Genomic DNA, 25,212 nt, shown 5'->3' on the forward strand with positions numbered 1-25,212 from the left:
CCCAAGGAATTGCAACTGCTTTTACTAGCTGCTGTTTACATAAACTTCCAGTGACCTCTGCTTCTGGAGATATTTCACTGTTTCCAGATATCAGTACGTAATAAACGTTGGTATTTCTATAAAAACATCTTAATATTTCAAATAAACATGAAATTTTCATTTTTTACAATAATAACATGCCACTATAATTTTTTAAGCCATCTTCTCTAATGCCTTCTTTGAAAGTTGCAATGTACTTTCAGTATATGTTGTCTGCTCTTTCGGACTGCTCTGGAGACTCTGATACTATGAGGTATGAGGACAAAACACACCTTTCACCTGTAGTCCCAGTGATCTTTCGGCCTTGTTGCCCAAGCTCTGCTCATGGTATTGACAGCCAGGGAGACCGTCTGGAGAGGAGCTGGTGAAATAAAGTTTATTTTGAATAGGGTGATGTCATGGGTTGTAACTTTCTCTCTTCATATTTTATATATCCAAGAGCCAGCTCATGAAAAAAATCAATGCCCCTACTTGCAGAAGAGATTAATTCAATATTGCTTTGAGAATTTAGTATCAAGATTTTAAGGAGATGCTGCAACTTAACTCAAACCTACACCTTCTTCCTGGTTTTGGCTGGGATAGAGTTAATTTTTCCTAGTAGCTGATGCAGTGCTGTATTTTTTGCTTCTGAGCAATCAGATGCAATGTGTTGACCTGTGTTGTACAAGTAGTCAGATTTTTCCTTATGGCTCTTTTCTGTAAAATCTATAACTTCCAGTCTTGAATGCTCTTAAACAAGAGAAAAATTAAATTGTATCTGGAGAGGAGTGAAGGATGCACACTTTAGATACCATTGCACACAAATACTGCTGAATCAGCCATGAGCTTCCCGTAACTGCTAAGGAAATCTCTCCGTGCCTCTTTCATCTCTCACATAAATTTTAAACCTTTCAGCTTGTATAGCCCCTCACTACAGACCCCACTGCCCGTAAGAATGGGACACTGCACTTGGCTGGGGTCTCTAGACTTGGCTTGCTTCCACCTAAACCTAGGCACCCAAAACAAGAAAACTCCGAGGGAGAGCCAAATTGCTCCCTTCAAGGACTGCAACAAGAGAGCTCAAGAGGCTAAGACTCCAAAACCTTGGATGCTGTTTGTCTGATGTGTGTAGGTCTAGGTGTAGCCTCAAGTCAATCTTTAAATGATGTAACATCACAGCTCATCAGATTCTCATCAGGTGTAACACTAAAATTGCCAAGAGGCTGCATTTTGGTGAAAGATCAAACCAGTCACAGGATCCTTCACTTTGCATTTTTAGGAATCTCTGTCTGCTTGCTCAAATCAAAATTGTTCATGATTGATCATGTAGCTTGTGCAGCTTCTCTCTGCCAAACTTCCTAAATTGATTGAAATAGACAGTTTCAAGACAGACATGCATAACACAATGAAATATCCCACAATACATACTGTGAATGAATGGTGCTGACAAGAACTAATATGCTTGTCCCAGGTAACACATCATACAGAACTATGTGCAGCTTATGAAAGGTCAAAAATCTTAAAATAGCTGATGCCCACAAGCCCATCTTCTCCTTCAAACTAGCACAGATAATGTCACTGCTCAATTACTGCCACACTAATTTCTTTCTTTTTCCAACACACCATGACATTTTGATGCCAGATAATTTTTGATCTCTTGTAACCAAACCTTAAAGGGAGGCTGGATGTCACACATTTTTATTTGGATTCTTGGGTTTAATGCAAGTAACAGCTGGATTTTTTTTCTCCAGCTTATTCCAATATCCCATAAAGATTTGTGTTAAAGACTCACTCATGCACCTTGTCTCTGAGGTACCAGAGGATCTGGCATATGTGATTCATTAACTGAACATTTTTTTTCCCAAGAGCAACACGTGTCACTTTTGCTCTGAAGTAATACATCTTCCTTTAACAGTCTGCACCTACTTCCTTCCGATTCATGGGACAGACAGCACGCAGGAGTGATGTATCTGGCCCCACTCCTTGAACAGTTGGTTCAGGGAGCCAGCACCTCATGCGGAGGACTTTGCAAGGTCAGGCTTCGAGCACTTCTTGTGCCCAGAGCTTGGACTGCACCACAGTGCCAGTTTGTGATGCAGAGCTCTTCTGCAAGTCAACTTTGTCTCCTCTTCACCCAGGTAGGGTGGGAGTAGGAAATTTAAGGCAAGGAAGGGTAGGACACTAGGTGTGCATGACCATCAGCAGGTAGCTGGCCACCATCCCAGGCTGACAGAGAAGCTCCCTGCATACAGCAGGGTCACAAAGAGAGAAATGGAAGACACCATGGGGATGGCAAAGGCATAGAGTTGTTGACAGAAGGACTGAGAAAAAATATCTACCTTGTCCTCACTGAAAGCTTGAAAGATCTTCCAGCCCTTCTTGGTGACATTAGTACCCATCTTAACCTTAGCTACCTACAATGTGCCATGAAAATATTTTGTATGGGGTTAAATCACACCATAAAAAGTTAAATCACAGTGATTTCACTCTGTGAAACAGAGTTAAAGTTTTCAGTTCAGACTGTAACTCTGTCAAATCACTAAGCTGTCCCAGTGTACACGCTGAGGAATCTGAGCTGGGATGCTGCCCTGCACTGCTCCTCTCTTCTTGTGGTTCAGTGTTAAGTCCTGTCTGTCCCAATTTGCTTGAATCAGATTTCAATCTCTTATTATAGTGAGATTTTAAAAGCCTTGGAAGAACAAATCCATAGTTAATAGGCTATGCCTGGAACCTCACCCATGTTTTACAAAACTTTGATTTCAGTGGTCTATATATTAAGAAGATGAGCTACCGCCTGAGCACTCACACTGTGCCACAAGATGATCCTGGGGGTTTTTTGTGGGTTTTTGAAGACTGGCTAAAGTCTGAGTCAATACAAATTTTTTTGTATTTTCAGATAAAACCTACATCAGGTTACACTGATCGTACCACATAGAGTACAAAATAAATACCATCCCCCCCTCAAAAGGAGCATTTTACATGGCAGGGGACCCAAACGCTCTTCATAAAACATCAGCACCTCTGCACCCTTCCATGCATGAACTACTCAGTGAAAAAGCAATGCTTGTTCCTGCAGTATCTGCTGAACCTTTGTTTTACTATTTCTGCCTAAAAATCAGGTTAACATTTTTCCTGAATTATTTTGCTTGAATAAACTACACCAGAACTAAACAAACCCAGTCTGTTGTTTGATCGCCAATATCTTTAGAAAATGTTGTATTTCCTTCAAGAGCAAAGCTCAGCCATTAGAAGAATTCTTTGGTTGGTAAAATTAATTAATATAATTTTGAGCAATAAAGAAATTCTAGCTTAAAAAATAAGCAAACCAAGACCAACTCTTCAGCTGCTGAATACTTTATTCTTTTTTTACTTCATACACCAGAACTCCAAAGGCTTATACAAAATATAAAGTAAAATAAAACCCCAGTATGGTTTTACTGATGTTAAAACTGCAGTCTTGTATTTTTTAATCATTTATTGTAAATATGAAGAGGAGGAGGACAACTGCCAGCATACCTACTGAAAGCACTTGAACTTTTGGATATTATGTCATTATTGTTGCAATGAGAGTTGGCTAAGATGATTCGATTTTTTCAAGAAATGTCAATTCTATTCAACTCTTCCAGCAGAAATGTGTCTCGTTTCATGGAGAAATTCACTGGAAGTGAACATCAGTTCAAAATATTTTGCTGTCTCATCCCAAAAAGAAACCCACATTCAGTTCTTACTGAACAGAGCAAGGGCCTGCTTTTGCTTCCCCCACCTAGTGGGAATGCAGCAAACAAAAGGCCACTGAGAGAGAAATAGAAGGCACTATAAAAACATATTCAAACTTCTCTTACTAGCAACATTCAAAATAAAATACACATAGCCGCAGCAATATGAAGAGATGAACATTTGGGCAGAACATCGGAAGCAAATCCTCCCGTAGAGGAATTAAGTTCACTGGCATGTGGAAGGTGTATGTATGTAATAGGGCTTGCAGAACTAGGTCCTGTGAGAAGCTGAACGGCTTTTGCAAGATGCTATTTGAGGGTATTCAGCACCAAGAGGAGGAAACCATGAAGCCCTCTGAAAGCATCATGCAGATTTAGGTCCCTAATGCAATATAAAACATATTTGCTCCACTTAGTGACCTGAGAGCTTGCTTTGGCTTAGTTTTTTCCCCAAGCATTTATTGTTAAGTTAATTAAGCATTTAAAAATAAGAGTCTCTAGCTTTCCAGAGACTCCACATAAATACTAATCTGTCTTCTTCTAAGGGCCAGATTTTGTGCAAGGGCAAATCAATAATTTCACTGATTGAGGATCTGGCCTTAAAAGTCTATCCAGTGCATTAAAACTAGCGCAGCATGACACATGCTTTGGCAGTAGGACAACCCTCAGGATTAATATTTGAGGGAAATTTGGCGATTTAAAAAGAAGCTCTGATTGAAATGCTGCCATTCTTTAATCAGTCCTGACCGCCACAGTTTCTCCTCTTGTGAACTGCACAGTTATGGCTGGAGTTTCACTTTCACCCTCTTCGAGCTTTAGTCCAGCATTGTCCAAGCCAGTGCTGCTAGGCTGTGGTAAGGCAGTGGGTTCTGCTGTCAGAGTTGGCGTGGAGCAATACAAGATGAAGCCCACCATGATGATAACGAAGGACAGGATATAAAGACCTGAAAACTGGCAGAGGAAAGAAAGAGATGCATTAAGTCTTGCCTGATTGTAAAAACATGTCAATGCTGCCTTATTTTAAGAATGTGAAAAGCTACCCTTCCTTTTAAAAATTATTTTAATGAGGATTATCACCGTGACCTGGATTCAGGTCTGAAAATCAAAATTCAACAGCTCCATTTACTTAAAGACTTAAGCCTGCTGGCTGGTTTTCTCTGCATCTCATCCTCAGCATTGTTGGATAGGGAGTTTCCTCAGGTCTACATACAAGAATCTTAACAGAGAGAATAAATGGCTGTAAATATGGTCATACTGAAGGACAGTTGTTTATGCACACAAATGCTGAAACACTCTATCCCTAAGAAAATTTTGATCCAGCACAGTCAAATATTTCAGGTCCTGGCAAGAGATTAATCTCTCCATCTTACTGAAAGTCACCAGAACAGCTGGTTCTCTGCACAGATCTCTTAACCATCTGCAGGCTTTATTACTAGACCAGAACCAGTTTGCTCCCTACACCCAGCAAGTCCTCAAGATTGGCATTTGTACTCGGTTAAGACCGATGCGAGGTAAGAGTATGAACTGCTGAGGTACACCAGGCATTTGATTCACTATTGTTCACTTACCTGTTAAAATTTCAATAATTGCCAAAATTCATCCACCTTGACAAAAATAAATGCTTATTTCATAACACCAGGTTCAATAATACAAGGTGTAAAGTTATCCACAGTCAGGAATACTTCTTCATCAGATTTGTTGAAACTGTCCATATTGCCTTTGTCAAACCACACTTATTAAAAAGTAGGAAGAAGGACACAGAGTATCCTACATTACACTGTCAATATTCCCTAACCGCCTTAGCTTCCTTAGACATGCTTGAAAAATATGTTCTAGTCTATCAAGCAGCAGAGCTGGATGAAATGAATTGTAGTGCCCGGACAATGGACTCTCGTCCAAAAAAGACTGAGGTATCTACAATTAGGGCATTGCAGTTCCTAGCTGGCAGTCACTTGGCATGGAAACCCTTGCATGACAACACACAAAAGGAAAAGCAGACTGAAATACAGTGGCCTTGTGCTAAATGCCTTCTTTCCTCACCTTGCTGGATGTTTGCCTGGAGAAGCTTGGACTCATGTGTTCACTCTGCACAGGAGGAAGCACCAAGCTCTGAACATACCCCAGTGGAGGCAGCAGCATCACCCGCGATCCTACCCCTGACTGACCCATTCCCATAAAATGGGCAGAGCTTGGGTCTGTATCAATTCACCTGCACAAATTCTCCAACTTAAGGCCCTGAGAGAACATATGCCTGTACGCAAGGACCTGTGGCTGGCAGGTGACACCATAGGAGCTGCAGGCTCTAGCAGTTTAGCACTCACAAGGTTGAAGGTGTCTCTGATCCTACTGATTTAATCCCTCCACAAATGGATAGAGTCATCAAGTCAGGGTGCCAAAGCTGTTGCAGTGTAGCTGATTATTCAAGGCCTGCTTATGTTTTTGCAGCTATTGACACAGGTGAACCTTACCCACGCTGCTCCAACAGGCCTATACTCTTTTTTTTCCTTTTGTTTTTGAGGAGAGCTCTGTGTTCTTTTCTTGGGATTTTTCTTTTTCTTTTTTTTTAATTTTGATTTCAAATATCACAACAACTTCATTGTTTCTGACATTGATTTCAGTCATACTTTGTGCAGCTTATATCCCCATTCTCACAGTCAAGCCTAAAGACTACTTCAAATGTTAGTGGAGAACTGTAACTCCATCTAGTGTCTGCTTGTGCAGTATACGCCATTCCATAGGAGTTTATACAACAAAAGCATTTGGAGACCTTTTTTAATATTTCTTGAGGGATTATAGGTATTTATATAATGAGCTCTTTAGGAAGCACAGCAAAGATTCATTATGGAGTGAAAGACAAAAAAGTTCAAAACAGGCATGCAAAATTCACATTTCACTTTAAACTGAGGCTGAAAAGTCAAGTGCATTAGCAAAGCATTGTGATCAAATCAGAACCTCATCAGTTCCTGGCCCTGGTCTGTGCTGTAGCCGCTGTCTGTGCTGCTTCTGTTTCAGAGCAGGCTCAGACCACAACAGTTCAGAGTTCTCTGTGGCTTGCTCCACTCTACAGCCCAGCCAAGCCCTCAGCAGCTTGCTGTGAAATATCATCTGGCAACAGAGAATACAGAGTGATTCCTTGTATTTTTATTTGTAGATTCCTGTGTCCTGGGTGCTTTTCAATCCAGCAGGTGTCCTGCCTGATTTGTTTGCCCCATAGGTAAAGAAGGTATATGGTATGACTTGGCAATACACTTTTCTGCTGCTGAGTATTATGTTAAAAGGCATGTCAAAAGTGACCTTTCTCAGTTCACATTGCCCAAGTTACCTCAAATTCTCTGATTACTAGGAATGCAGCACTATTATTGCTCCCTTTTTGCTACTTCTTTGTTTCTAACCACAGATTCAAGTTCCTATTTCAAAAAATATCTGAAATTCTCTGAATACAATCCCAAAGTCTCCTCTAACTCATTTTTTGTTTTAGCTACCAGAATAATCTGCTATTAGCAATTATGAGATGGGGAGAAGTTTTTCTGGGAGCATACCAAAATAAGCCAAAAATCCAAAAGAATTAAAGTTTAATATATCCCTTCCAAAGCTCTTCACTATTATGAATATAAATGTATAATCACTTCTCAAGTTAAGCTATCTGGTTGCCAAAATACATGTTTGGAAGTGACTTAGAAAGGATTTGTTAGAACGTGTGTATGGTTTGCTTTCTGCATTCATTTTAATTGTAGCTTGGAGCAATTTTGGAACCCAAAAGAGGAAGGAAAGCTGAGGTAAGACTCTTGAAAAGGAAAATCTAGCTGTTGCAGACCCTACCATTACCAGACCTCTGTGCCGCCTTCATTTTCAGAAAGAAATTTGACCTAAAAGCTTCTGGCTGAAGAGAAAGCAACCACATGGAATAATACAAATTAAGTTCTTCATCAAAGCTCACAAGCTTCTCTCTAAGCCCTTCCAGTCACTGAGTGACTGACTCAATTACTCCAATTGCTTTAACAAGGTAGGTTCTCACAAATGATTCTGGATGAAAAGTGTAGGGTGGAATGAAATCCTTTTAGCACTGTCATTTAGCTAGAGTAGACATTGCCAAAAATGTTTTAGAGCACAATAAAAGTATTGGAGAGCATGCAGCATAATACATTTATCTGTATTTTTTTCAGTTCCTTTAGTCTCCCCTTAGCAGTAGCACTGAGAGAGCTTGATTGTTCACCCAAGATGTTGGTAATGAACTGATTAAATTTCTAAACGAAAATATTAATTTATGGAAATCAAACTGGTCCTCTTTTAGACACCAAATGCCTGCCAGGACAGGGAGATTCAAACCCTCTCTTTGGACACTTGGGAGTGATGAACCAGAACTAACATACAGTTCCATACTGGGCTTTCAGCAAGAACACTACCATTTGAACACCTCAGGAGATTATTTATTATCTCTTAACATTAACTTATTCCTTCAAATGTGAAACAGTTTGAAAATCACCCTCTGCCTAATTGGTGCTATGCTATGTCATTAACTAAGCAAAACTCCTGATTCACATCTGCCAGCAACGAACAGTACAATCTGTAGAACTGTACAGATGCAAACGACTGTTCAGGGGCTTTTAAGAACATTATGCTTTATTTATGATTTTGAAGTAGAAACATAACTGAAAGAACGTGAAAGTGAAGGAATGAATGTACTTACCTTATAATAGAAAAGGAAAAGCCCAAAGAACAGACTGTAGAGATCTGCAGTCAGAATACCCAGGTTGACTGAGGTTGCGCTGGTAACTTTAATGACAACTGGCATGAAGCTATACAGCCCAAACATGCACAGGGCAAAGACTGTGAACAACAGTGCTGTAAAACAAGACGACAAGTTACTCCTCAGGCACAGAACAATGATTTTAAAGAACACTGATTGTTTTCAGATGCTTTAAAAATATGCATTTTTATCTTTTAGGATAAGGTCTCCTAAAAGATATGGGAACGTACACGTAAGAAAAACATGGAAAAAATACTTCTTTTCCAAGATTACCTTGTATTGAAAGAATTACTGTATCTGTACAAGAAAGTTCTCATTCCTTTCTAGATAACATTAAGAGCTGACTGAAGAAATTTAGAGCCATATTTCTTGATACCATTTAGTTTTTCCAGTATTTTATTTAGAAAGGAAAACAGAAAAATGTTCTTGCAATGTTCCAACACCAAACACGTCAGTAATGAAACAGGTTTAATTTTTAATTATTTCAATTTATTAAAAAAAAATATTTCATGTTATATGTAAAATACAAAACCTGCTTTAGTGTTCAATCCTGCAAATCTTATCTCCTTGCTAAGCTGCAAAGTTTGCAGAAAATACATTTGTGAAATATAATATTAATGCTGCTTAATATTCCGAGAAAGAAAAGGCAAATCCCAGCATTCAAAGTCTAAATCTAATTTTCCAGTGTTCTTTGACATTCACATCATTTTTCCATACACATACCAACTTTCCAGTTCCACTGAATTCTCATTATCTCCCTATGTTCCACAATGGCTCTAGAATTAGAGAAAAGATATAATGCAGTAAAAAAGGGAAAAAAATAATTTTCAAGTAGAGAATTTAATTACCAAAATACATAAGAAGAATTTTGATTTATAATCCCTTAATTTTTTGTTTGAAATTTTATTGGATTACACTAACTCAAACATCTAACAGCATTGAAAAAATACTTGAAAATTAAAGTGCCTGAAAGAGCACTGTTATTTAATTCTTATGCCTTTTTCACAGGCTTTTTAATCCCTTGGAGATTTAGTTTTATTTGATATACCATTTGGAGAAATTATTAACTATAATGATGAGAAATGAAACATAAAATTCATTAGACAGACTTAAGTGCATGTGGTCTGTTACTCTGATGTGGTTATTTGTAAGACTATACAAGGCTTCATTTTAAACTTGACTTTAATATGGAAGATCTCCTAACAATTATCTCCTAAAATTTTCCACAGAGAAAACCCATTAAGAAATACATTCCTGACAATAGTCCTCAGCATACTGAGTGTCCTCATGAACATAACAAAATCAAAAATACAGCCGAGTATCATATGTGTTTAACTGCAGGAGTTCAATTTTAGAATTGCTGTAATAAGAGTAGTGCAAATAAAGAGGATATAAAATGGATGCTGATCAGCAATATAATTCAAGTGGAAGGACTCCCATATAGATCAAGTGCAGATGTAACAAAAAATTAATTAATAACAGCATTTCATGGTAGACAAGCAATCATCTGTAGAATATTCTTAATTAGTTTCAAAATAAATATTAGATCCTTACAGCTGTAGACCGCTGACAATAGTCCCAAACAAGCCCACCATTCCTAGAAACTCCACTCTGCTCAGATTTTTCACAATGTATTCCTCACTCACATTAGAAATGGCATACAAAGAAGCACCAAGAAGCACTAAGACATCTCCAATCACCACGTCACTTCCTGTACAGAAATATTAATCCACAATTAAGGGTAAGGCTGCAAACACTTTTTAACTTTCCTTAAAAAGACAAGCAAATTTATCTCTAACATCTCTACCATTCTAGTGCATTCCAGGGTAAGGGAAAAGGAAATGCCTCCTGTGCGGGAAGAGGAGTGTCTGAGCACGGACTCTGCTGCCTGATCACCTCACCCTGCACAGTCTGGAATAAGGAATGAGCTAAACCCAGCATTTACATCTCATCCTGACCAAGACACTGCTGTATCATCTGGTCGTATTCTACTTCTGCTGACCTTGGGCACTGCAGGGACTTGAGAAAATTCCTGGTTAGAAACGCTCTCTGCCTTACATGAATATTGTCCCCACTTTTGCAGTAAGGTCTGATTCAAGTCTTGCTAGAATCAATATATCGATCTTGGTGGGACCCAGACTCAGCTTCAGGTTTCTGACAGGTTTTAAGTGGGCACTGTAGATGGGTGGTACCATGTGTCCTGCTGCAACGTATTCATACTGAGCAAATGGGACTCCCTGTGCTACAGTCACTTATCAAGTAAATGCCACTAAAACAGTCAAATAGCAAGAGGATTCCTGTTTTTTAAATCCTTGAATTTAAAATTTCCTTTCCCCAAGCCAGTTAGCAATCACTAAGAAAATATGTCTAAAATATGAGGGTAAGCAGTAGTAAGGATCCCCAAGTCAGCAAATAAAGCATAACTATCTTAAACTCTCAGGGAAAGATTTTTCTCCCTCAGGACCAAGATGCTTGTACCACATGGCAGTAAAGCTAAACTTCAGTTTGTTCTGTGTCTTACCTACTAAGGTCCCAAAATTATGTCACATAGGCTTATTTCTATGCTGCCTGATGAAAACAATGCCCTGAAATTTACCTTGTCCCATACCCTCTGTCTGAAAATCCAAGATTCTTATTCAAAATAAGATGACTACAATATGGGTTGATTTGGGCATCTGTCACAGAGAAGACAAGACTTGCCCTTATCTGCACCCAGCTGAATGCTGGTCCCCAGAGCCCAGCCTTCCTCCCAGAGGCCCCAGGAATCTCAGCATCTTGCCCCATCTCCTCTTGCTCTCCCATAGTAAGCCCCTGCTTTCCGGACTGCAGCCTATGGGCCTTGGGGATACATCAACCACTTCTGTTGGGTCTGACAAAGATAACTCAGAGAAGTCAGCTGCTTTGAGTAACTTTTTATTTGGTATTTGTACTCAAAGAAAACTGCAAATCAGAGAAGACTGGGTACCAGCAGGCTGATCTTGCGTAAGCAAGACAAGGTTTGCAGGGAGAGGCAACTTCTTCTATTAAACCATCTCACATGATAGTCAAAGTTAACAAGCCTTCAAGAATGAGACTTCTGTCACATGTAATGAACAGCAGGAAAATTTGAGTTTAACAAAAGTGTTTCTCTTTTAAGGTGGGAGAAATAATCCAAACACACAAGCAAAGAAATTCCACAGCTCCCCATAAAATCACCGTCTCTTCTTCTCGGACAAGAAATACAAATAGCAGCATGTTCTCCTCTTTTAAAACAGAACTATATCCGCGCCCCCTGCATCTGCTTCTTTTTCAAGTTAGCCCACCGCAGGAACCATCTCTCCAGTCTTTCCCCCCCCGCAATAAAGGACTCCTTACCTTCACTGTCCTGCCTCCCTGCCAAAATGTCTGCACCCACCATTGTTCCTACACCAAGCAAACAGACGGCAACACCAAGAAAATGTATCAGCCTGTATCTTGCTCGGAGAATGAACCATGACAAAGCCATCAGCACAGGAATCCCGAAACAGTCCAGCAGCTGTGTGCACAGAAAAATTGTCTGAGTTAGAAATGCATCCCAAATCTGGACTGCAACCTCCTGAAAGCAAATGTATAGGATCTTACTTTTCATCAGTTGTTAATGAAACCTGCAAAGCAACCTCGGTGGGTGTGTTTAAGCGAGCGGTGAGACCTACATTTTACCATTAGAAGCATTTTGCAAGTGATGAACGAGCTGGAGTAGGGGTCCACTCTCTCCTGGTAGGAAAGTACTGACTTAGAAGCCCTTCTAATGATGGATCCAATAAAACTTCACAGCTTCACAAATGAATTCTAGGATGTCGCTCTGAGAGAGTATTGCTCCCCACAGCTCCACGTACACAAAGTAAAAATCTGGAACTATTGATGGATACAAGTAATCTAATTTTACAGTGAAGCGACTAGGACAAGAATCTGACCCCACAGCTCAACTGGATCATACTAAAAAACAAACCTGGTACATGTGCTGGAAACCATGTGCAAAATCGGTAGAAATAAGATAGGTAGCAAAACCAGCTGTCCTTAAGTCACCTCCCCAATCTCCCAGTTTCCCACAAAAACACATACAAGTCACCAGTGCATTTTCATCGCTCTGTCAGAGCTGACTCTTAATTAGTCAGAAGCAGCTAACCCACCCTAATTCACCAATGCACCAGCAGCAGAGATGCACAAGGCACCTGGAGTTTTAGAGCACTCAGATGTGTTTGCAGACACTACCCCAAGCAGACTGAACATCTTTGGTTCAAGGACGTCTGTGCTTCATGACAAGCAGTGACACAGACTTCTCTTTCCTTTCTTTATTATCCCCTCTGAATGTGTTCCTATGTATCTTTCCCTTTCTGTTAGATCACCTATAGAATCACAGAACAGTTTGGGTTGGAAGGGACCTTAAAGTTCGTCTAGTTCCAACCTCCCTGTCATGAGCAGAGACACCTCCCACTCAACCATGCTGCTCAAAGCCCCATCCAACCCAGCCTTGAACACTTCCAAGGATCTTCCACTTTTCTTCCTTCAGTACAGAAAGCATCAAGAGTTAGCTGTGCGCTGCAGCATAAGATGGGCATAATCATAGAATCAGTTGGGTTGGAAGGGATCTCCAGGATCATCAAGTCCAACCCTTGATCCACTACTGCTGTGGTTACCAGACCATGGCACTAAGTGCCACATCCAGTCTCATCTTAAAAACCTCCGAGGACAGAGAATCCCCCACTTCCCTAGGCAGCCCATTCCAATGCCTGATTACCCTCTCTGTAAAGAATTTCTTCCTAACATCTAACCTAAACCTCCCCTGGCACAGCTTAAGACCATGCCCTCTTGTCTTACTGATAGTTGCCTGGGAGAAGAGACCAACCCCCACCTGGTTACAACCTTCTTTCAGGGAGTTGTAGGGAGTGATAAGGTCTCCCCTGAGCCTCCTCTTCTCCAGGCTGAACAACCCCAGCTCCCTCAGCCTCTCCTCATAGGACTTCTGCTCCAGTCCCTTCACCAGACTTCTTGCTCTTCTCTGGACCTGCTCCAGCACCTCGATATCCTTCCTGAACTGAGGGGCCCAGAAGTGGACACAGTACTCAAAGTGTGGTCTCACCAGTGCCGAGCACAGCGGAAGAATCACTTCCCTGGTCCTGCTGGCCACACTGTTCCTGATCCAGGCCAGGATGCCATTGGCCTTCTTGGCCACCTGGGCACACTGCTGGCTCCTCTTCAGCTTCCTGTCAATCCAAACTCCCAGGTCCCTTTCTGCCTGGCTGCTCTCCAGCCACTCTGTCCCCAGCCTGTAGCGCCGCATGGGGTTGTTGCGGCCAAAGTGGAGGACCCGGCACTTGGCCTTGTTGAACCTCATCCTGTTGGAATCAGCCCAACTCTCCAGCCTGTCCAGGTCCCCCTGCAGATACATGTTCTAGAAAAACCAAATAAAACCATGATCACTGAGTTAATCATAATTGGTTTAATATTTCATTCAATTAAACAGATTTTGCTTCTGAATTTGTCTGGAGGAAAGAAAACGTCTTTTTTCTAACCTGCCTCAGTAGAGTGCCATGAAGCTACATAAGGGAACAGCCTTCAGCAGAGCATATAGTCAACTTTCCAAAGATTGCTCACAAAAGACTGTCAAATGTAAGCTCTTAAAACTTGGCCTCTTGAAGTCCCAACAAAGTATAAGGTCCACGTGAACAGGACTGTGGCATAATCACTGCAATCAAGATAAGAGCCCTTAGTCCTCAATATTCAGTGCCAGCCTCTGCTTGCCTAAGCGTACCACTGCAGTCAACTTCTGTGCTGACTTCTGTGCTGGCTTCCAGTAGTTCAGCCATTATCCCTAAGGGCTTTAACCAAATTTGTTAACATTTTGATGATATGTCTGGTTTTACTTGTTCATAACTACACATAATAAAGTCTTACAAGCATAGCATTAAGGGAAGCTATTACAGATTAAATCCTCACAGTGCCTCTAATGTTTCCATCTATTTGTCTTCACTCCTTGGATTGCCTCCAGCTTGTTTGTAAAGTCTATTTGTGAAGTGCAGAAGTACCTGCCTAAACTGTATGAGACATTACAACTACCCAAGTCCCAATATGTGATACTAAGTATTTCAATACAACTTTATACTGTGGAAAAGTATCATGCTGTGACTACCTTGTCACAGGTCTTCTCTATCTGACCTTTAGTCTAGACTAAAGAAAAACCTTCTAACATTTCCTTCAAATTTGACTGTTTTGACTAGTATCAAACAACAAGAAATATTATAAACATAAGAAAGTAAAATTTTTGCCGCCCTAGTAGTAGACACCTCTTCTACTAATAAGTAAGCATTCATGTCCCCATTAATTGAAATGTTAGCACACAGCCTTACAACCTCCAAGCAGCTTTTCAACCCAAACAGAAGGAGTGGAAGAAAAACCCTTTAAAAAAAAGTTCTTAATGAGGATGTAAGGGAGTAGTACATAATGAGCTAGAAGTCTTTCAGTTATGCCAGATGGGGAATTGTTGCATCCAGATCAAGAACATACTCTACAGCTACAGCATCCTGATTAGAGGACTTGCAGCCAGGACACACAGGCACCAAATGATGAAGAACACACCCTGGTAATCTATTTCAGGAGAAAATTACCCTCAATTACAGACAGATGAAATCAGATTTACAACTACTGGATCTTGCCTTCCCTTCATCTAGGACATTACAGAGCTCTTCTGTACAGGATCAAGATCAAAGAGGTGTAAAGCAGATGTAACATCACAATGAATTGTGTCAGTGGAACTAATTAAAAGAATAAAGTTTATTTATTCAGGTTTTATTATATTTACAGCAGTACTGTGGTACTGACTACTATTGCCAGTAGAACCTCGTCAAATGCTCATTATTCAATTCCAGCCTGTATTTTCACAACTGGAAAAAAAAAAGATAACCTGGTGATTTGATTTACAAATGTTTGGACTCAAGCTAGGCTTTGGCCACACTGTTTATAGGAGGTTTTAAAGACAGAGTGAGTAAATTATTAAAAGACATTTTAATACATGGTTAATAAATTATCATAGACTGTTGGAGGTCATTGGTTTGCTTATAATTGCCAGCCTCAGACAGCTTTGTAAGCAAGAAAGCTCAACTGATCATCCTCCTTGCTTCCCCACAAGGCTCCCTCACGGCAGCCTCCAGCTGAGCCCCAGGAGCTCATCCTGCATTTTCTCCTCTTCCATCAGCTGATATTCTGTCAATAGTTGCCTGAAAAACGCTTCCACTCAAATTATCTATGGAGCAAATGCTAAATGTGCCAAATAACACGTTAAAAACATGAAACCACAGCTATGCAGCTTGTGCTTTGCTGTGAAATCATATAATCATAGAATACGCTGAGTTGGAAGGGACCCACAAGGATCGTCAAGTCCAACTCCTGGCCCTGCACAGAACAGCCCCAAGAGTCACACCATGTTCCTGAGAGCACTGTCCAAACACTTCTTGAACTCTGTCAGGCTTGGTGCTGTAACCACTTCCCTGGGGAGCCTGTTCCAGTGCCCAGCCACCCACTGGGTGAAGAACTTTTTCCTAATTTTCAACCTAAACCTACTCTGACTCAGCTTCACGCCCTAATATGTGGTCAAACAGCAGCACAGTCAAGTCCTGTCACAAGACAGGACACCGGCAGCAAGAACTCTCCTGGCACTGCCTCAGCCACAGCCAAACAGAAGTTCAGTTGTGGACCAAAGTCTTTTTCTTTATTTACAGAGAAATGAGAGTTGCCATCCCATTGTTATCTCCTAAAAAATCTCCCAACCCCCTTCTGTGAAATGCTGGTATTTCATAACTAAAGGGAAATCAGTTCTGCTTTTGTGTGCATGTGTGAGAAAATACATGGAAGTTCCTTGCTGAGCTGAGAAAACTTATCTTTGAAGTTATGTTTCATAGTGCTGAGCTGAAGCTCCAGCCAGCCAGCATTTTAACAGTGTATTTCCCTATAGACCCTGTATTTCGGAAGGTGCCATATACCCCTGTGATGCTTTATGCTCTCTGGGCATCCACTCATAGCCAGTACTGCAGAGGTCATAGCCAGGCCATCAGACTGGGTGCTCTGAACCACAGGTTCTGATGTAGCTGCAGAAATGCTTGCTAATGACAGAATGCCTTGCACTAAAGCAAATCACAGGTTTTCCTTTTTTTTTCCCTCCTCCTGTATCTCATTTCTGAGAGGGGTGAGAAACTGGTGACTTTAGAGAATGTGCAAGAAACCTCATGGCAACAGGTAATTACAACAAAATTGAAATTACTGAACTGGCACAAAGCAGCATCAGTCTGAAGGCAATCAAAAGGAAAAAAAGGCTCAGAAAACGCTTGAGTTTGGCAACTGGACAGGAAAAACTATTATATCTATTCTTACTTAATTTCTATGAAAGAAATCATGGTAATAGCTTTATTACTTCTGAGAACTTGGATCAAAGTCCTGGCTTTTTCAGCTGTAAAGTATATGTTCAAACAGTGTTTCAATTATCAGCTTAACTTGATCTTGGGACTGAAACACATTGCTCTTAAAGCTTTGATTTCTTTGGCATTATTTGTCAGGAAATTAAAGGCGTAATGAGTCATACCACCTAAGTATGAAGTGGAAATGTGACAATAACAGCCCAACAGGCACCACTGGTCTTTAGGAGTGCAAAGAGAAGTTACTGCACTTCTCTACAGGGAGCCCAGACCACAGGAGTTTATTGCTTTACAGGTAATTCTTTTAAATATTAACCCGTTACTTTGACTCTGTAAAACACTGACACCTAAACACTCGTTTCCAACTAACAGCCAAATCTGCACTTTACATTGGGTTTTTATTCAGGCCATGATCCCAGCCACAGATCCCCACCAAAGGTAACAGGAGGTATGAACTGGCACGACCTGGACACACTCCCTCCTTGCTTGTGCACCATCACCTCCCTTGTTCCCACAGCAGCCCTGAAGCCTAAGTTGGGTCTGACATAGCTCGCTAATCGGTCCAGCCAAAGGCGGGGTTTAGTCCCACTTTGCTCAGTGCCCTGACCAGTCTGCTCAAGATATCTGGCCACTCAAGCTCAGGAGCATGCAGCTGGAGGCAGGAGGAAAGCACTGACTCTTCCAGCAGTTTTTGTATAGGGTGACAGAGAAACCCCAGCCTTAGAGCTATTTCAGAAAACAAGATTTATCCTAGTGCAGTAATGCAGCATCAAGTACTACCGTTGCAGAGGATGTCTACCATTACTTTAGGAGTCTGGCATGCTGACCTCCCTTCTGCCTCTTCCAGAGAGGGCCCTGAAGTGCCACATCCAAAAGCCACAGGGCTGGTCCCTCACTGCAAGGTAAGTAACACCAGCTAACTATCAGTACGTCCTCATATGTGGGGTTACATCTCACAATGCCTCCCACAGCTTCCAGGAGTAGGCAAGAGATCTACCTTGCTCTCATCAGCAAGAACCCACAGAGTGACTGTTATCTGGTTATAAATCTTTGTGTCAGGAGAAAAAAATGAGTGGCTGTCAGCAAACTCTTAGAAGTGCTTTTATCAAAATAGTTAGAGTTCAGCTCAAGAGCTGGCACAGGGCAATACCAGCCAATTTTCTCTCCTTCCTGGAAAGGTTATTCATGATACAGGATGCTCTTCCCTGTACTGCAAAGTAAAAATAGATACTGGAAAGTTCTTTTCAGGCTTAAATAGCTTCCATATCTGTCCTATGAATCTCATTTTAGAAACTAGTCCAAAACTGCAATAAAAGCAACAGTTTCAAATAGAGAGATCAGTCCTTACCTGCACACTTGTGAGAGTTGTATATTGGTAGGCTTTTACAATCATGTAATTGGCTTCAACGTCAGCCACTCCCAAAAGAATATACTTCCACCACCTCTGCTTCAAAATTTGCCAAAGACTATCACCGTCTGTTAAGAAAGCAGTAGTCAATATGTGTTTCTTTCCAACCAAATGTTGCAAAGGAATTTTGCTTTTCAGAAGCACAAATAATACCAAGATGTTTGAATTTGCCCCTGCTTAAGAAAGATACAATGACATCAAAATGCAGCCTGAGAGGAGACAATGCAAATGGGTGAAAAGCACAGAAATTCTTCCACGTGAGGAAAAAACCCAACAAGACTGGTGTTGTTTAAAGAGTAAATTAACAAGAATAGGAGGAATATTAAATTGCCTCTGGTAACAAAGCTTCATTACAACAAAGCCTATTTTCCCTAATATAACATTTGACTTCAAACCAAAAAGCACAAAACTTTAAACAGATACGAAATTATATCAAATTAAATGCACTTTTAACCTGTGAAATTCATTTCCATGCGTCATTAAAAAGCATGAACTTTAAAAACTAGGATGAGTATTAAGTTCTGTAGACTCAAATTCTGAAAAGAAAATGTAGGGGAAAAAAAAGAAATAAAAAGATGAACCAGAATCTCCCATCCCATATTTCACATACCAGTCCTAAATGCCAGCATTGTTGTATAAACTAGAAGCAGCAAAGAATAGTTGATGAAACTTTGAAACATTGGAGTATTCACTTGGTATTTTTCTGCTAGATATTGGCTTGTAACAGCAGTCCCACAGATAAACAAAGAGAGCATCTGGCCCAGAATTATGGTTTTCAAAATATGCCTGTGAATATAAAAGACAAAACAGTAAGTTTAGAATTAAACATCCAAGTTTCTAAAAAAATATTTGCTAGTTGCACAGGGAAAATGTCAATTGTTCTTTTCCTACTCCCTACCAGTGTTGTTCTGATCTACTGGTAAGCAGGGCTTTGGATACACAGAAGATCCAGTCTAACCTCAGGACAGCCATGTAAGAAGTGAGGCCAGTCAAACCACCAGTGATGGAGACTGAAATAATTTGCAAGGATCTTCAAGCAGCTCACCTGGTCAGGCTCTACCTAATAGGAGGTTCTATTCTTATTAAGACAGGGTTTCAGTCAAATCCTTTGTCCTCCACTGAATTCCATTTTAGCTTTGAAGCCTTGATCAGACTATTTAGCACCCTGGCCAGTACCATCTTGCAAACCTTCAGTGATGGGGACTCCACTACATCCCTGGGGAAGTTGTCCAACAGATTGATTGTTCTCACTTTAAAAAAAAAACCACCCTTCTTATAAAAAGAATTATTATAATTAATACTTATTGTGGATTTTTTTCAGGTATATTCCATCATGTTCTGCTGTAACCGAGGATGGAGTTAAGAACGCATTTTGGATAAGATCATGTTTGCATTTACAACTCCTCTTAAGTCCAACCCACAGCTAGGGAAAAAGCCAAACAAACTACGCTCTTTCAGTAGTAATTTTTCATCTAATATAAAATGAACTATTCCAGATGCTCCTAGACAAACAGGAGCAAGTATCACTGTGTTATCTTTCAGCTTGCTGTTTATCCTGCCAGTGGAGCTATGCAGATTTGTACCACCCCAGTCTCTGCATACACACAATATACAGTGACAGGAGCTCAGCCCTGTGCTGTCTGTACATTTAATTTGTTTACTCTGAAGACTGATGAGAGTTTAACTGTCCACACAATTGATTCACTTGTTCCTATTCAAAGTAACTGAGCAAGGGAAGAAAGGATTCCATTGGGACTCTGCACATACCCTGCTCACATCTCTCCACACGATGACTTCTGGCAGGACACTCATGTGTCAGACACACCACCTAAGAGTAACACTGGTTGTTTTCCCCAGGTGGGTGACTTAGCATAGTAAATATGAGCTCACCCTGCTATGCTGCCCAGTTCAGTTGCCAGGCAAGAAAAAAAAAAAACAACTTTGAAGCTCCATCACTTCTGTTATATTTTATTTCTTTTATACTGGTCAATTGTCTGATTGTGCTATTTAGTGAACTAATCAAATGATTGTGACACATTCTGTCTAATTATACTGACCATGTTCCAGCAAGAGAGTTAAATCTGCTGCCATTCAAATTTGCTAATGATTGATCTGCTTTACTGAAAACAAGAAAGACCTGGTTGCCCTCTTGCAGTGGAATAACTCCACTAAGCTGATCCTCATCTTTTCGAATAATGAAGTTTCTCCAGTTTAAAGTACCTCAGGAATTATTTCCTTGAGTTTCTGCATATGGGAAGAGACGCAGGTCCAGATCTTCCAGAACTGTTTTGCTTTGTGGTTACTACCCAAGCAATCATTGCTGTCAAGTTAATGTCTCAGCAGTCCTACAGCATTTACTTCTATAGTACCAAAGGCATCTGACAAAGCAAGCAGGCTTCATGACCTTCTCTATTTTTGTCTGGTTTAATTCAGTTTTTTTTCTTCTTCTCTGAAGAGATTCAAAATGTTAACATCAAAAGAGACACATAAGGACATTGTTCACCGACAGTGGAAGGCTACCCTCAAAAAATGTCTTCTGTGAATCCCCAAATGCCACATACCTGGCAGCTTTCTCAGCTGTGTATAAGTCTCTTGCTCTGACTGCCCCCTAACATGACCTGGAAGCCTCAGCAGGAAGCAGCAGTGGTTTCCTCTCACACCATTTGCCAAAGTGTCAAAACTAATTTCTTCAAATTGAAGAGATGGTGCCATGCTCCTGGCATGATGCGCTGGACTCACAGCATATCTTAATAAAAAGCATTTGACCCTCTGTAAAACTTGAGAACAAACTTTAAATCCTAAATTTTGCAAGACAATTTCTCTTGATAAAAATGCTTCGAAGACATGAGTTTCCATTCATTTCGGTATTGACATGGGTATCGATAATGGGGATTTTCTTATTAATAATTGATCGCATTTTGAAATATATTAATTATTAACTTTTCCATGCCAGAACTTGATCCTCTCTCTTTTTTTTTTTTTTTAATGCATTTGAATGGACTAAATCACTTTGGACTCTCAGACGATGCAAGGTAAGTGGTCTGAAAAGGCCTTTTATTTTTATAGTTGGAGTGGGGGGGTGGTTGTTTTTTAATGGTTGATAGCTGGCTACCAAGTAATTACTCGTCCCCTCCCTTCAGCCATCATATCTTAGCTAGCTGTATCTATGGCTTTGAGCAAAACTAGGAGTCATTTCGTGAGGTTTTTGAAGCACGAAAATTTGCCACAATTTGGTCTAAAGTGAACACTGAACAATGTGCAGCTCTCAACATCATGAGAAAGTCAAGCTGGCTTTCCTTGGTTCCATGTGAAAAGCAGAATAAAAATATACTAAGATACTAAAATAAAACCAGAGTCTATATTTGTGGAAATTAAAGAAAATCTAATAAGCCCACAGTTAACAATTTTATCGGCTACTAGTTTACTAAATCCTATAATTTTAATGTGGGGTTTTTTTCATTAAAATAAATACACCTTTTCAAAAGTTAATTTTATTTATGCCACCAATTAAACACTAACAGGCAAAGCCTGGCAACGCTCTACACATAGAGAGTCTACGTACACTTAGTTTTAACTACTGAACCCTTCCTAAATAGAGGGGAAGTGACCTTTTAATGTCAATAATCTCACATTTTCATGTGAGGAATAGAAAGTTAGTTAAAGGAAAAGTGCAGGTTCAGATAGAACCCATATTGCAACATGATTAGCACATAGCTCAGGACTACCAAATATATTTTTAAGAACTAATGTCATCACAAGTTATTGTTTTGCAGTGTTCTGCTTTGAAACTGAGGTCAATTTAATTTATCAGCAAAGACAGACTTCTTTAATTCCAGTACAAGAAATATACTTTCTACTGCTTTTACTAAAAAAAAAAAAAAAAACAAAAAAAAAACAAAAAAACCCAAAAAACCCACAAAAAACCAACCAAACAAACACACAAAACCACAACCTACAACACTTTACAAAACTCACTGAAAGCACTTTATTTTCTTTAAGTACCATCCATAGACTCAATTAGTGTAGCCTTCTGGTAAAACTACTACCATAGGTGAGATTACTGAACAGCTCAAGTTTCTATCTTGCCTTTTGGGTCATTCCTGACAGGCAAAAAAGAATGAAAAGAGAAAAACTTTTATAGCCAAAAGATAAAGGCAAGCTTTGCCCCCTGGAACAAGGCTCTGCTTGGCCAGCACACACCTTCACACAGTCCAGTTGCCAGACTCCAGCTTATGACGGAGGCATGAGGCTGGTAGGAAAGCCAGCATATCTTGGCTGACAAATAGATCTGATGCAATAATTATTAGAGACCAAGCCTAGAGCCTGGGGATTACTCCCCCCCACCCCCAGATAGAAACTGAAGCTGCAAGTAGATGTAGCTCTAGAAGTCTTAGAAGGTACTCCCGCTCTTGTAAAAGGCAGTACTTCGCAAGTACCAGCTTTAGAACAAGTGCTATGCCTGCACAGCTTGGCACATTTTCTTCCACAAGTTTTCCATGCTTAACCAGTGCTCATATTTCAAGAGAATAGGTCCCTGCCCTAAAGCAATTCAAGGAAGGAGGAAAAGGGGCTATTAGTCTTTCTGGACTCCACACCGTAGCTCAGCTACTTTGTTTTGTTACCTTCCCTGACACCCCTGACCTGTTCTTCACAACGATGTTGATCGAAGATTACAGAACACATAAACATACAGAAAAAACAGGGAAACAGAAAAATATTAAGACAGAGTTAATAAAACAAACAAAAAAAAAGAAGTCAAGTGCACGTGTATAGATATGGGAGTACACTCTGACAACGTCAAACACATCACTCGCTAATTCTACACCCCTCTCAGCTGAAGAGACCCTTGGCGCTCTCGCCCAGCAGCAGCCGCAGGCTGCAGTCAGCGGAGCTCCCGCAGCAGCCCGGGCATCAGAGCGACCCGCACCCGCGACGGCTGCCAAAACACCCCCGAGCCACCTCTGCTGGGGCGCCCGAAGGGTCCAGGCTCTGCCCAACCCGGCCGTAACCCCGGGGCCGCACCGAGGTGGGTGTTCTGGCCCGGGCATCACGCGGCTGCTCCCCGGCGGCACCGATCGGTCTCCGCATCCCGACCGCGCTGTCGGCCAACGTGCCGAGGGGAGAAGGGATCTTTCTCCCTTCCTTCCTTCCTTCCCTCTCTCTCTCCCTCAGGAGACCGGCGATGCGCGGCTCCACGTGGAAGCCGGGGACTCACCAGGTGCAGAGCTTGTCCCGAAGCAGCCGCCAGCAGGCCGGCGCGGCGGCGGGAGCGGCGCCTCGGGCTCGGCCCCAGCCACAGGCGGCCGCCGCAGCCCGGGCGGCGGTGCCCCGGGCAGCCGCGGGCCCGCCTCCTCCATGGCGCCGGCGCTGCCCCGGCCCCACGCCCGCCGAAGTAGGCAAGGATGGAGGCAGTGAGGGCGGGCGCTATCCGAGCAGCGGAAGGTAAGGGAGGACGGAGGGAGGATGAGCACGGCAACAGGGACGCGGCACACAGCGCTCCTGGCAGGGGTCGAGGCCGGCTTTGTGCCCGCCGAGGGGCCGCCCCCGGGAGGGGCATAGCTCGTTCTAGGGCGGAGGGTCGGAGCTCTGCTGCTCCTTGCCCGGGGGGGGAACGCTGCTCGTCTTCCTTTCCCTCAGTGAGCCCCGACCGCGCGGTTTCCTCCATCCGCCGGGCGCAGTGGGAGCAGCGAAGGGCGGCTCCAGCAGCGCCAACGCCAGTTTCATGTTCCCGCTCTCCCGCGGGCGTTCCAGCAGCAGCCCCAGCGTGGTGCACCGATGCGGGTCCCTGCAGGGCTACTTTGCCCTCGGACCACGTGGCCGCAGCTGGCTTGGTTCGCAGGCAGTTCAGGCTCATCTGCTGGTTACAGGAGCCAAAGTTACTCTAAACCCGTGAAGTTTAACTTCTCACAGCTTTGTGTGCAGCCTTCAGCTCTTCTAACGTTCCAACTCACACTTCTTTACTGATAATTCCCATGCTTAAGGATTTACCTCAGCCTGTTTGTCTTCACCCACATCTCAAGGCAACTCGCCCGGAGAACCTGGTGATATTTTGCATACTCTGATGGGGGTTTTAACGACTCTCAACTGTTAATGCTGCTGTATATGTCCCAGGTGGTGGGATTAAACCCCAGAAATGCCCCCAGGAAGAGCTCAGCTCTTGGAATTCCTTGCTACAGGTAGGCTGCAGCAGCCTCACACCAGAAAGCCACTGCCAGGCTGGGGCTTTAGGGCAGAGCTGCTCAGCTGCAGATGGATTCCAGTGCCAGAGGGGTATCTGTGAACTCTGAAAATATGAAACAAAGTAAGAAGAGTTTAAACAGGCAGGGATCACTTTTTAATTTAATTTTTTAACAAAAAAAAAAACCCAAACAAACAAACAGAAAACAGCAACCAGAATTGTTAAAAGAGCCCTTTGTTAGACTTTGGGGACTAAGTTCATTGCAGAGGACGGTATACTCTGCTGTCTCAGAAAATTTTTATGGACAACATGGCCACGAATGTAGAGATATGTGAGAAGTCTAAACATGACTTCGTGTTCAGCTACTCCTGCTTCAGGCTCCTGCTTTACTATGATTAAGGGTTCATCTCAGGTGTGATCGTGGTTGTGTTTCTGGATTTTTGTTGGTTCCTGAGTTTGCCTATGCTTCAACAAAGAGATACATCTGTGTGCAGTGTGTGCCGACGAGGCTGACTGGCCCCACAGACCAGACTTGGTATTATCACTCCCTAGTGCCGTCTCACCAGTGGAAACATGGGGACTGTGTGCATCTAAGGCTGTGTACTGCATCCTCTTTCAACGACGGATTAGTGGGAGGGGGAGACCTTCAGGCCCTGGGATCCAGCCCATCACCTGGAATGCTCTTCCCCCCTGCCCCCCGCCACGTGGCCTGGGAACCCCGT

General features: G+C 41.9%; 1 protein-coding gene across 1 annotated transcript; it reads right to left on the minus strand.

The window, feature by feature from the left end:
- Positions 1–3,894: 3,894 nt before the first annotated feature.
- Positions 3,895–24,166, minus strand: SLC35F2 (solute carrier family 35 member F2). Its single transcript, XM_029960894.1, has 9 exons — positions 24,026–24,166; positions 23,528–23,736; positions 18,923–19,098; positions 18,253–18,380; positions 11,836–11,995; positions 10,036–10,192; positions 9,205–9,257; positions 8,422–8,576; positions 3,895–4,685 (listed from the first exon to the last, which is right to left on the minus strand). The coding sequence occupies exons 1-9, from the start codon at positions 24,164–24,166 to the stop codon at positions 4,467–4,469; spliced, it is 1,398 nt and encodes a 465-aa protein (XP_029816754.1). The 3' UTR covers positions 3,895–4,466.
- Between the last annotated feature and the right edge of the window lie 1,046 nt (positions 24,167–25,212).

Source organism: Manacus vitellinus, unplaced genomic scaffold (genome assembly GCF_001715985.3).
Source record: "Manacus vitellinus isolate BGI_N305 unplaced genomic scaffold, ASM171598v3 scaffold_2_pilon, whole genome shotgun sequence".
NCBI lineage: Eukaryota > Metazoa > Chordata > Aves > Passeriformes > Pipridae > Manacus > Manacus vitellinus.

Coding starts and splice junctions, on each gene's coding strand:
- SLC35F2 (XM_029960894.1), bottom strand. CDS start 24,166: ATGAGCCTGAACTGCCTGCGAACCAAGCCAGCTGCGGCCACGTGGTCC. Junction 19,099..23,527: donor CGGGACAAGCTCTGCACCTG/GTGAGTCCCCGG, acceptor TTATATTCACAG/GCATATTTTGAAAACCATAA. Junction 4,686..8,421: donor TTTTCCTTTTCTATTATAAG/GTAAGTACATTC, acceptor TTCCTCTGCCAG/TTTTCAGGTCTTTATATCCT.